This window comes from Maniola hyperantus, chromosome 9 (genome assembly GCF_902806685.2).
Source record: "Maniola hyperantus chromosome 9, iAphHyp1.2, whole genome shotgun sequence".
NCBI classification, from domain to species: Eukaryota; Metazoa; Arthropoda; class Insecta; order Lepidoptera; family Nymphalidae; genus Maniola; species Maniola hyperantus.
The window spans coordinates 15,769,138-15,782,874 of record NC_048544.1 but is presented as its reverse complement, the minus strand read 5'-3'; the positions used below and the strand labels follow the sequence as shown (position 1 = coordinate 15,782,874).

The following is a 13,737-nucleotide window of genomic DNA, read 5'->3' as shown; positions in this document are numbered from 1 at the left end:
CGGGCGACTGAGCTCAGGTTTGCTAATTAGCTTAGTTTTAACGTGCCACTTGCGGTCCGCGTATAACGTATCTACCTATTTTCTTCTAATATCATTGATTACTATCACTTAAGCTCGTGTTGCGGTTTAGACTGTAAATTAACATTAATCCGTGTTCGCTGCTGTAGCGCGACCCGCGCCCCGCGCCCCGCGCCCGCCTCGAACTCAGCTGTCTTTATATACAAAGACAAATAAATGTACATAATTATACAACACTTGTTTTATTTCACGCACCATGACTTTTTTTTCAAATGTCAAGCCAACAACCTAACAAAATTATGTGACGTCATCGTCGATTCAATATGGCGGATGGTAGTGTACACCAAAGAGAATATAATCACTATGGTGTACACAGTAGTGTAGGCGGTAGGCGACTCAGGTATACATACTAATCTATGTAGGCGACCTAAATGACCTAAACCAATTTTAACATAACCTACCTAGATCGATCGCCGTTTATATTGTTTGATAGATTTACATTCTTACTGATATATTTACTGTAAAATCTAAAATACAAAAGCCTGCCCAAATTATCATACAGTACTCTATTTATGAGCCTGCCCGTTTTTATTCATCGCAGGCTGTACGAAACTACTAGCACTTAATGATGATGGAATCATTATCATTAAGTCAATCTGGAAAGCTGAGTGGACGTCTCAAGTTATGGGCTACTGGGCCACTTTTTCATCTACACGTCAAGATTCAGAACACAAGGTTTAAAAGCTAGAACCCAGAACTGTAAATGGATTTACAAAATCAAAATGCTAAATATGTCATTGTCAAATGATCTAATGTCATTGTCAATGTCATTCAGAAAAAGTCATTTTTCAGGAAAATGGTTGAACGAGCCGCTCGTTTTTTTATATTTTTTTAGTACCTAAATTTCAATTAAAAATAGTATAGTGTGTGTAAAGATGACTGAAAAACAAATCACGATGGAACAATTAGAAGAAACTGTAAGTTTGTGGCGTTTAAACTTAATTAATTTGAACAAATTTAACGGGACCCATATTTAGGTCATTCGGCCGCTCATGTTGTTTTAATTTATTAAATGGGTAAAGTATCAGTTGTATTGCTAGTTCTGGCTATGGTGAAAGCATGGTTTGCTGGAGCGTTCTGGTCTAGCTTCCAATAAGCAGTTGACTATTCAAGTATTCAGTTATCTTGTTTACACAGTGGGCGCGTCCGGCCGAAGATTAGTATTTCTGTCTCGAACAACGACTCGTTAGTCATAAAATATAAAGATGATTTCTATCCAATACTATTTTTTTTGAGTTGTACCGCGGTTTCGTTCGCCTCAGTAGACCCCTCGAACTTGGTTAAACCAAAGCTATCCAATCAGCCTATAGTACGCGACAGATCGAGATGGCAATAGAGGTAAGGCGGGGGGGACGTCGCGCACACTCGCACGTCACCCTCGCTCGTCCGCACCGGGTTCGCGCGGGGGCTGTTCGGGTGTGCGGGGTGTTCCTTCCCCGATTGCCGTCTCGACCTGCCGCATGCTATGCAGATAACAATCTATTACACATTACTTAGAGTCAGCATATCTAGTGAAACTATAGACTTAATTCAATTATTACTGACACTTGAAATTGTACACCAGTACCTACTGAGTACTGACACAGGTGTTTTCCATTGCGAATTCAATTACGTGAAATAGTAAATGTGTGTATTGTAACACAAACTAAGGTGAAGCGCACGGACGAGCAGCTGGACCTGATGGGCTGGAAGATGGACAACGTGGAGAAGCAGATGGTGGCACCGCTGGACAGCCAGGACGTGTGCCTCGTCAACTTGCTCAAATCTGTCTCTGAGGTGAGCTCCACCATACAATTAGTTATTCAACATTTAATATTTACTTATTTAATGATTATTATTACTAACTAAATGGAAGTTGATATATATGTATAAATATTTCTTATATCCACACATTTTATAGTTATTCATGTTAGGTTTACACTTAGAACTAAAGATAAATGTGTCAATTAGACTATGTTTAAGAATGAGATGTAAATATGTCACAGTAAATTATGTCCCTTACAATATGACACAGTATTAATGAACCCTCTCACATTGCACCGTCCTGTAGCAAAATTAATAATTTATAAATAAATATAATGTTTCAATTTAAAATTACTAAACATAGTTATTGATAGTATTTAAAGAGATGTAAATGTTTATTTTTCAGCCCCTTGCATATTAGTGTTGAGAAAGGTCAGAACAATATTAGTGTAGCTCCTACTGTTGTCATGTTGCTCACTACTTGTCATTTCTCCTGTTCATGTCAAAATATATCATCAGTAAATAAAATAAATAAATAAAAATCTTTTTTATTCGTATAAACTTTTACAAGTACTTACGAATAGTCGGATGCATCTACCACTGGTTCGGAATGCCTTTCCTACTGAGAAGAACCAGCAACACCGTACAGCAGTTTCTTACTACATATTCTAAAAGACAATTGTTACAAAAGAAAAAAGAAACTTATAGAGAATTTTTATTCAACTTGCTTTCTTTATATAAGAATTATTCAGAGAGTTGTTACCTATGTTGTGTATATTTAATATGGAATACTTCCTGATAATATATTATCTTTATGTGAACTTTTACTAAATGGAAAATTTTAAAACTCCAAATTTTGATGGTGTTGTAATGAATTCAGAGCCTCAATAGCTCAACTGGTAGAGGAGTGGACTGAAAACCGAAGGTGACCGGTTCAAACCCCGCCCGTTGCACTATTGTCGTACGTACTCCTAGCACAAGCTTCACGCTTAGTTGGAGAGGAAAGGAGAATATTAGTCATTTAACATGGCTAATATTCTTTTTAAAAAAAATGTAACTAAGAATAATGAATTGAAGGAGAAATGGCAAGTAGTGGCTATCAGGCTTGTGTTAGTTAGGAGGCGTAGATGTGCTACAAATGTGCGCCCCACAACTCCCTCAGGACAGGGCCAGCGCTTCATCTACTAAGCTTTGATTTGACAGCCCCTGGTCGTTTACTTGCGACCAGTGATAGCTGTCGACTATCGTTCTTTATATAGATGTTTATATCATGTATTTTGTTATTAAGATGTCGGTATGTGCGTCATAGTAGCTGAACAATCCATTTTCATGTATTACAAGTGTTACAAAGGTATGATTGATGTTGACTTTAATAACTTATTTAGCGGTCATCATTAAAGAATGTGAATATATGAATCACTATCTTATGCCCGCGACTTCGTCCGCGTGGACTACACAAATTTTAAACCCCTATTTTAAACCCTTAGGGTTGATCTTTAACTAAGTATGAGGTTTTAACATATGAGCTTAATAAAATATGTCATACTGCTAATTGCAAAAATATTAACTGCAAAACATCTTTATAGACACTTCAAAACAACAATACAAACTTCAAACCCCCTATTTTAGCCCTTTAGGGGTTGAATTTTGATAAATCCTTTCTTAGCGGACGCCTACGTCATAATAGCTATCTGCATGCCGAATTTCAGCGCGATCCGTCCAGTAGTTTGAGCTGTGCGTTGATAGATCAGTCAGTCAGTATAGTATATATAGATTGTATATTTTGTATGCATTATAATGGATTGAACTCATAAGAAAAGATTCTGACAAATTGAGAATGTCCGCCTTTTTTGAAGTCAGTTAAAAAGCGTAAAATATAGTCGAAATTCCACAGACTCGTACGAAGCTATTTGCTTCCTCGTTTCTAATTCGCACTGCTTATAGAATATGCCCTTCCGGCTTCCGTTTTCCCCGCTAGCTATGATATCGATACTTTTAAAAGAAGAATAAATAGACACCATTTTAGGCAAGCGTACCGTCCACCGTATCTAGGCTGCCTAATCCGTATCTAATGTTTGGTGTGATGGCAGTCAAGCGCAAGACAAACAAATAAAACACGTCGTCTGTGTGTAGACAACACCCGACGACACGCGAAATCGTTGTGTGATGTTTCTCGCATTAAGTAGAGTACCTAACATCACTTGTAACTTTGGAACGTCAGCTACTATGACTGGATTTTTTATAAGCTTTAATCATCATAACAAGACATCATAACAAGACAGTCATGAAACCTTCCGCCCTTCACTCTCACACGATACTTCCGATGGGTGACCATTTCATCTCATTCTATGTTCTCTCATCCTTTATACGCGATTTGTCTACTCCTCCGCTAAACTCATTTCTAGCCATCTTTCTGCCTTTTCGTAATGAAAAGATTGAAAGCTGGAAATATCGCTTCGTATTTGATCGTCCTTGCAAGCGTACCCGAAAGCTGTCCGTCCTACTAGTATGCATTACTTATAGGGCGCCATCTTTGCCACAAAGTGCCGCGCTGCAGCCGTGCTGCTTTCACGCGGTACTTTGCTGCAAAGATGGCGTTTAACTTGCCCTTCCCTACGTGTTCAAACCTATTTAGCAAACTAAACAGTCTATAGTCTGTATAGGAGCTCTCGTATCCACTTTCGGGCACGCATCAGCGGGTTGGTGTACCGAGGCAGTACAACAGTGCCGGGCACACATAGCCACGTCACGTTATGTAGAGCACGGGGGTGCAGGTGCGGTCCGACTACCAGCAGCTGCGGCAGGAGCTGGTGGAGGTGCAGGCGCTGCAGCGCGAGCTCAGCACGCGGCTGCGCACGCAGCTGCGCCTCGTGCACGGCAAGTTCGCGCGCCTGCGCCAGCGCATCGCCAACGCCGAGCCGCCGCGCTAGCGCCGCGCCCCGCGCACCACGCGACGCGCCCCGCGCACCACGCGACGCGCCCCGCGCACCACGCGACGCGCACCACGCGACGTTCATCCACAATGGGCTCCGGTAATTTGTAATGCAGTTTCTGTCTGTATAACCCGCACGCAGAAGGTTTGCCGACGGTGGTCGCTCGTCCGGCCTCCCCCACCCGGCCCACAGCTGAAAATTAGCGTCCTGCATCGTTTGATGCTAGACATTATGCTGCTGTAACCCACTTGGGGCGGTGTCACGGGTGAAAATGTTATATTTGTGTGCTTTGTTTTTATTTGTGACACCAACAACAACTGAATGCATTTTCTTTCTTACCATAGAGCTCGACCCGCGCTCCTCTTAGTAACAGACGCTGTGGGCGGGCTCATGGGCTGCTGTGGGCGGGCTCATGGGCTGCTGTGGGCGGGCTATCTGCGCGCGGACTACATCCTCGTCGAGAAACAGTTCACTTGTTCCTACTGTCATACTCAATTGAGTTGTTGAACGAAACATGGTGCGTTCGGAATTATTTATTTAGTCCAATTATTGATCTGTAGCTGTATATGTATGTGAAGCATTATATATTATATAAATCAGATACCTAAAGTACATGATGTGCCAATACTTACATATTATATGAGCTCGTCAATTCGCGCGCGAAATCCCGTCAACAACGCCACGAAAAACTGTGGAAATGGTTGTTTTCCGACGTTCGATGATCAGATGGATCAGGAACTTTCGCGACGCGAGTGTACAGCGGCCCTTATACTTAGTTTAGCGAAACTATATTTTGTACGCACTTCATTGAAAATCCTTTACGAGTTAAAGCGGTTACGCACTCATCCGATTCGAGTCCGTGAAAATATAACTCGGACCGAACTCAGATATTGCTTATTTGTTGTTACGCACAATCCGATCTCTGATCCAAATCTAAACTAGTCAGTGGACATCTACGACATACGTCCGTCATTCGAGCCACATCGGGACATTGTCACGGATGACGGACGGAGAGAACTCGGACGACGGAAGTCGGAGCTAGTGCGTAAGCTACCATACAAATGGTTGTATGACTACTTCGGAACGTATTTTTACGGCTGATGCAGGGCGTAATCGCCCTTAAGGTAAAAATGATCTCTTAGATAGTTTCGAGAATTTGTCTTAAATTAAATAATATAAAAAATCTACTTTTAGTGAGGATATTTGAAGTATTTACAAAACTGATTTCTAAATTGTTTTATATATTTGTATAAAATATATTTTTTGTATGTTTTCAAAAAATAATGGTCATATATAAGAAGTCCTACACAAGTAGATTTCTATCTAGTCTGCATGGTTATGTTGGGTTGTACCTAGTTATTGTTTTATGTAAATATCGAGTTGGTGCTAACTGCCACGTGAGTGGAGAACTGTGGTTCTGGGTTTACGTATGGGTTCTATTGTCAAATGTCGGTATGTTTACGAAATGATCGTCGCGAGCGAAGTAGCCATGAGCGCACGTCACACAAGTTGAGAAGGTGGGCACGCCGAGAGGAGAGTTTGTCTTGGCGTCACCCCGCGCACTGCGTCCAGTGTTTCCATATGTAAATCGAGAATTACCGTGTTGAAGGGTTAAAATTACGGTGTTTCTAGATTTAATTACGGTGGATTAGGTAAAAGAATACCGTGTAAATTACCGTGTCATTTTTAGAAGAAAAAAGTCACGAATTTGCTTTTTAATCAATTATTAATATTATTCTGAATCTGACTCTCCTAGCATAGCAATATCTTTTTCATAAACGGATTTATTCATATTAATATTTTGTTAAATCTCATTAATTTTACATTTCATTCCTTCCTAATTACTTGAATAAGGACGAAAATAGATCGCTGAGATTTGATGCTTAAACCGAGAGCAAGAGAAATGTTGCCATTACGAAATATGCTAACGTGACTGAGATTCGTACTCGTATTACGCAGTATATTATGAATTTTTAACGTGATTTTTGTATTACGGTGACACGGTCAAGTTAATGGGCATATTACCTTGACGGTAGATTAGGACTGAATTACGGTGCATCTACGGTAATTACCGTGTACATGGAAACACTGACTGCGTCTCAGGCTCAAATCTATGTAAGTATAGCACTTACATTTTGCTTAGACTTAAAGCAGAGTTAAAACAAGACAGACGTATCTCTGCATAAATCTACCTACCTCCTTTTTAGTCCGTCTTAAATCTGAGAAAAGTCAAAGTAGCACTATGAAAGCCAGACCGCACAACAGCGGCGCGCGGTACGTCGCCTCGCGACAAAATATTCTGTATGCTGCGAGACGCAACGCGCTTTGCAGCGCCGCTCCAGTGCGACATGCACCGCACGAAATGAGTGAAATTATATTTGAAGGCTTCGTGCCGCGCTGCGCAGCGCCGCTGCAGTGACGCAGTCCGGCCTTTATACATCTCAACCTCAGATAACGTGCAGTGTTTCTATAAACACGGACAATTCCAACTTGGTCGTGAGGAGTGTACGTGTTACTGCAACGAGTGTTAGGTTAGAACGAATGACGTTTAACTGCCGAGGATAAATTAATTGGGTTAAAATCGAACTAATTTATATTAAGACTTGTTAGGTGTAGAATCTCTTCAGAATCTAAAGCTGTGTTCAGACTGGTTGACTTATTTAGACTTACGAGACTTCGGTGTGCACGCAGCTCTAGGCGATGGAAACCCTTTAAACGTTCAGGTAGAGTCTCCAAGTAGTTAAGTAGTACCTAGTTGTAGTCGATGTCCTTCGTTGCATTTATGTTGTTGCATTTTACACATTTTAGATCAATTATACCTCCTTACTGTAATATAGATAACTATAAACAATTCGTTATGTAAGATTCACTATCATAATATGCACATATCTTTAGTCTGCATGCGTAGCTCATTATTCCTTTGTTCGTGAAAACTAATAGCACGAAGTGAGCTGCAGTTCAAAGGTTAAGTTCAGAAGTTAGCAAATCCATCTGGTAATCTAGTTTAAACCGTTTGTAAAGTTAAATTCATTATTATCATCATGATGAACTCATTGCCGGGTCTCCTCTCAGAATGAGAGGGTTTAAGCCATAGTCTGCCACGCTGCCCCCGTGCGGATTGGCAGACTTTAGATACCTTTGAGAATATTAAGAACTGTCAGGCATATAATGTTGTCTTCCTATATCGTTAATTGTTAAAGCAAGTGGTATTTACTTGCTTAAAAATCACGTAACTCCGAAAGTTAGAGGTGCATGCCCGGGATCAAACCCCCGACCTCCCAAATAGAAGACCGACGTCTTATAACCTCTAGGCTATCGATATTTTATTTCATCAAAGTTACCAAATTCCCAAAGCGTTGACATAGTTTTTTAAAGTGAATATTTTACACGCCCTGAAAGCGAAGTGAATGCGAGCCGAGCCGGGCCGCGAAAGGCGCGAAAGGCTTTGATGTTTTGGAAAGAAACAACTCATTTAGTATGCCTAAAGGCTTAAAGCAACATTGCAAAACTTATGGTAAGAATAAAGAAACTCTTTAGAATCACAAATACCTCCCGTTCTTATGGCTATCTCAATTGTAAGCAACGAGTAAAAGTGAATAGCCATTTTCTGGGCAAGCGCGCTTCAACTTACACGCCTCATCAATTATTGTCGTCATATGCAAATTGCAATCCTATCCCATGTGTCTAAAATATCCTCCACAGTTCTTTGTTTACCGTTTATTCAGTTCTGTTGAAACAAAAAATACCGAATGCACAGACAGATGCATTCGATGCATACCTACTGAACAAATGCATATTGAAGAGGCAGCAATTTCATTCGGAGAGCTCTCGACCGTCATTTCAGCGCCGGGCCGCGACCCGGGCCCCACAGCGGCGTCTAATGCGGCCAAGCGACAACAACAAATGTATACAAATAGTAAAGCTTTGCTTCATATACGTTTTCATACATTTTATTTATTGTGGCTTTCTGAAAAACGCCTAAAGTTCCAAGTAAAGCTTCTTGCAGCTCACTTCACACTGAAACATTGTAGTATTAAGGAAAATACATGTCTGAAACTATGTGTAAGTGTAAATTACCAGTACCACGTATACCTGATTATGTAGCCTCTAGATTAGCCTCTAGATTAGCCTCTAGGTTAGCGGCTAGGGCCCGCGATCCCTTGTGATGTGGTTTTGATACGAGCGATCTTTCTGCTTCATACTTTTGTAGGTATGTGCGGAGTTTGAGGGAAGTCTGCAACTCATATTGTACCTAGTTCTAGATAATGTTCTCGTAAAAGGTTCTACTAGTTATTAATAGGTACCTGCAAATTATACGAATGGTTACACCTATATCTACTGTACAATACAATAAGTACTTATTATACCAGATTATCTTCAGAAAAGCATATAATAACGTCCTGTGTCACTCTACTGTTCCATTGTTCGAACGCACATTACACATCTTATGAATAACTTATGTACTAAGTATAGACTGATAATATGAGCATGGATTTGATTAGGTTTTTGATCGAAATTACGGTTCGATCCACAAATTCCGGTATTATAAAATCAAATGTTATCTCACGAGAATGTTATAGTGTTTACAGCACGTCCATTTCTATAGCACATATTTTATAGATCGATTATAATTACCTAGTCATTAAAAATCGGTGCACAGTCGATATATTTTTTTCATTTACTTAGGTAGGTACATGGATTCATTTTCGATGTAATTTAGGTAACCGAAGGAGGAAATCTATTCTTAATTAATTGTTAAAATATTATAGAACGAATTACTTTCTCATACTATTTTTCTAATGTCAAAATGGCTAATAATATTAAAGTTGGTGCCCTGAAATGTGTTGTGATTTGTAATAGATATATGTATGTTTTTTCTGTATTATTTCATTTACACAAATGTTATACATTTGCACGTTCAGTTGACGACTGGTGCCAAATGTTCATATGATGTTCAAGCATACCTCATATAGGTACATAGTTGTAAGGACCCAACTCTTCGGAACCCGACACGGATTTCCAAAATTGACAATATCTATGCACTCTTCCTATTTATAAGTAGTTACCTACTTTCTACGGTTCCGTCAATTTGGAGTGTGTTATATCATTATTGCGTTCATATAGAATACCTAGTGGGGTACAGCACCACCACTTTTATAAGTTATGCCGGCCCGATATACTTGCGCAGAACTCTTATTTTTGAATGGTGCGAAAATATCTCAGCCAATCATCAGCGCGTCCGTCTGCTATTGGTTGTTGCCTATGCGCCATGTTTTGTACGCATTTTGTATGAGCGAGATAGTACGGGTCTGTTGTTCTTGTGTCAATCAGATCTGGTATTTTGTTAATGTAGATTTGGGTTGTGCTTTTGTGCTCAAACGAATGTTGCCGATGTGACTCATAAGAGTGGTAGACTGTAGGTACGTACGATGTAGAGATTAGAGAAGCACGGGCCATTGGATATAATATTGATACTCTATTGTTTAGACCCGTTTAAGTTTTCGAATAAATTATATTTTACGGTTCGCTCTGTTTTATTTCTACGCATACTTATAGTTCGCGATAGGTCGGGGCTCGAGATAGCGACGCGCGACGCCCGCACACCCACGCTATCCCGCACCGGGTTAGTGCGGGCACCCCCGCCCCGATTGTCATCTCGACCTGTCGCGTACTATACCTACTTGTACTCATTAAAGCATATTTCGTCATCATCAATCCAGCGCCGCGCGGCTCACGTCAGCTCGTCACGTCACGTCACGTCACGTCACGTCACGTCACGTCAGCACGCCTCTCCTTGGACGAACAAGGTCTCTCCGAATGAGGAGGGTCCACCACGCAGGCCAAGTGCGGATTGGCAGACCTCACATACCTATTTACTTTTGAGAACATTATGAAGAACTCTCAGGCATGTAGGTTTCCTCAAAATGTGCAAGGGGTTCGATCCCGGCCACGCTTTTCGGAGTTTAGTGCGATTTTAGCAATTGCATAATTATTGTCACTGTTGGAAACCATCGCGAGGAAACCTGTATATCAAAGGTGTGTGAAGTCTCCCAATCTTCACTGGGCCAGCGTGGTGGATTATGGTAGCCTAAATCCTCATTCTGAGAGGAGACCCCACTCAGTAGTGAGCTGGCGATGATTTTTATTTATTTATTTATTCAAATACAAGTTAGCCCTGGACTGCAATGTCACCTGATGGTAAGTGATTTTTGATGTTGATGATTACGTGCGCAAACCGCCATGTTGGAACTTTAGATCGGACTAGTTGTTGTGCGCGCACTAGGTACATAGCGTACGTAGGTAGGTATATATAATGTAAACGGAAAAGGAAGTCTTAAATAAAATAGCGACGTATTGAATATACTCCTTTATTCTTTGTACTTACAACAACTAAAGGCTCTGGAATGCATCTGAAGCAGTTACCGGCGAGTCACTGACACGTCACGCAACTAAGGCGTGACGTACCGGTACGACAAACCTATAATACGTGTTATTGCAACATTCACAAACGTAATGTATCACAGACAAACAATATGAGCACGAGCTTCGGTCGGTGCGGAGTGCGGACACTGCGGAGTGCGGAGTGCGGACGTCGCCGGACCAACTGAGCCGAGCTGCCGGTGGCATACATCGGTTCGACACCCGGACACAATGTCCGGACAGAATGTCCACTAGGCAGTCTCTCCGTCACTCGCTCTATACGAACGTAGGTTGCTTCTTCTTATCAATATTATGCAATCAATTCCATGTAATTTTGTTGACACGTTCTACAAGTCATATCACAAGTTTGTGGTCAGCACGTTCCCGTCAAAATAATTAGTTTTGTTACACAGCTTTAAAGATTTGTATGTAAAATAACTTTGAAACTGAATACTTCACATACCCACATTAGTGTATGGAACGTATGTACAAATTTTCATAGTTTAGAGTGGTTAATATTCAAATGAGAGTCAAACTACGTTCGTTGGGAGCGCACTACCAATGAGCCCCTCTCAGCAACTGTAGTGTAACTCAGCACTCAGCGGAAGGCCGGGTGGTTCGTTCGTAAACAGTAGCGGCACAGTACGCGGCCGAAAATAATGTACATCGGCCTTTACAATGACATTTTGGCTTTGTAGAGCGTTGTCTCCGTCACTCCTAGCTATATGACGTTTTGTCGGTCTTAACGACAGGGACAGTGCTCTACAAATCCGCTATCCTTCTAAAGGTCGATGTACATTACTTTCTGTCGCGTACTGTACATACAAATCAATTGAACTAACATTGAATAATTTTTATGACATAATTTAAACGAGTCCTGTACTAATAATACTAAGTACTGTATGAAGAATATTTTTAGATAAAAAATACCAAAAATAGGGCCCAGAATCTAATACAATTTAAAAAATAACTAAATTTGTAGAGCACCTTAAAACTATCCACTTTTCAGTAGCGTACAGTTAGAAAAACAGCACAATTCTTTACATGTTAAAAGTGATGACATGAGAAATGAAAATTTTGATGAAAATGGATTTTGGTATGTTCCTGTTGTTAATAACTGTACGCGACTACAGTAACATACAAGCTTGTGACGTATTACAAAATGGCACCCTGCGTCGCATCACTCGCGATATATCAGCCTTCACACAAACAAATAGCGACTTATCCAAAAATGTTAATAAATTAATAGAGTTAATGTCCAGAGATTCAATGTAAAAATATCGCATAGTAAAAAATTCATAAAATAAAAAATCTTTAAAAATTAAAATATAAAAAATTCTTAAAGTACATCGATGACTAAACGTAATTTTATGGCAAATAACTTTCTGTTAAACCTATCATAATCATAATTCAACACATTTGTCTGCAGAGACTAACTTTAAAAAAATATTTTACCAAAATGTGAATTAAGGATTCACCTATTTGTATTTTTGTATTGTACCTATGTATTGTATTCCTATGTATTATTTTATAAAATCTTTAGAGAGCTATATTTCGAATGTATAACACAATTTAGTATAATACTATATAAAAAGCTAGAGTGTGTTTAGATTGCGCTTTACAATTATTTCTAAGGTGTAGAAAAGAATTATAAGTTTGGCGCCGTATGGGGCCCAATAATCGAGCAAACATGTTATTCAGTTAACTTAATCGATTTACTAGTTACCAAATATTGATTTTAAAATTAATGGACCACGCGCTTTTCCCACTTTTCCACCACCAGAGTCCCCGGGAAATATCAAACGGGATTAAACTTCTCTCCTCCCCTGTTGCCGTGCTCTGAGTACCCCGGTTCATGCTAGCGGTGCAGGGAACCTTGGGAGAATTTGACGTTTTCATACTGCTACTGACGCGGACGTCACAAAATACGATTTTTTATATCAATGTCATAAAGAATGATGGTCGAGTTTTAACTTGAGCTTTATAACTAGTTTCTTTGTACACGTTGTACACAAATATCGTAATCTATAAATGGTATACAAAACGGTAAACTGGTCGACGCAGCGATATCAAAACTCGGTAAACAACAACACACGAAAACATTTGGCTATGTTATAATATTTAACTACTATAGTAATACTTGTGAGGCGCGAATATTTCCTATAAACATTTAATGAATAATAATAGAATAATATATTATTTTGGCATCGGTAGGTACTTTTGTACAAACAATAATATCTATGAAGCATAATATGTAATATAAATTTTTGTAGATTAGATTTATTAATTTATATAAAATTCTATGAGATTCCGTCCTTAGATCATATAGAATAGTCGTCGAGAAACCGGTTCTTCAGGCTTATGATCTAAGAATCTATCGTTCGGTCAGAACATGATGGATGGAACTAAATTGCTTACAATATATAGCTAATGCTAAGAACAGGGCCACGAGACTCGTGCAGAAGACATAAATGACGACAAGGTGACCAAAAAAATTAGAAAAACATTACCCTCCTTCCGGTGAAGGCGGCTATAATCGCTGTTTGCAGTGCATAGCCTGTAG

General features: G+C 39.8%; 1 protein-coding gene across 3 annotated transcripts; it reads left to right on the top strand.

Moving 5' to 3' along the window:
• Window positions 1-869: 869 nt before the first annotated feature.
• Window positions 870-10,279, top strand: LOC117985347 (uncharacterized). 3 transcript variants are annotated; one of them, XR_011237077.1, is made up of 4 exons: window positions 870-995; window positions 1,729-1,854; window positions 4,581-4,853; window positions 5,099-10,279. XR_011237077.1 is itself a non-coding variant. In XM_034972039.2 (3 exons), exons 1-3 carry the CDS (start codon window positions 954-956, stop codon window positions 4,749-4,751), a joined length of 324 nt encoding a protein of 107 aa, XP_034827930.1. In that variant the 5' UTR covers window positions 870-953; the 3' UTR covers window positions 4,752-10,279. The 3 variants fall into 3 exon arrangements, 2 of the variants coding, with proteins under 2 accessions (XP_034827930.1, XP_069356674.1); XM_034972039.2 differs by having other exon boundaries at window positions 4,596-10,279; XM_069500573.1 differs by having other exon boundaries at window positions 4,581-10,279.
• The last annotated feature ends 3,458 nt before the right edge of the window (window positions 10,280-13,737 follow it).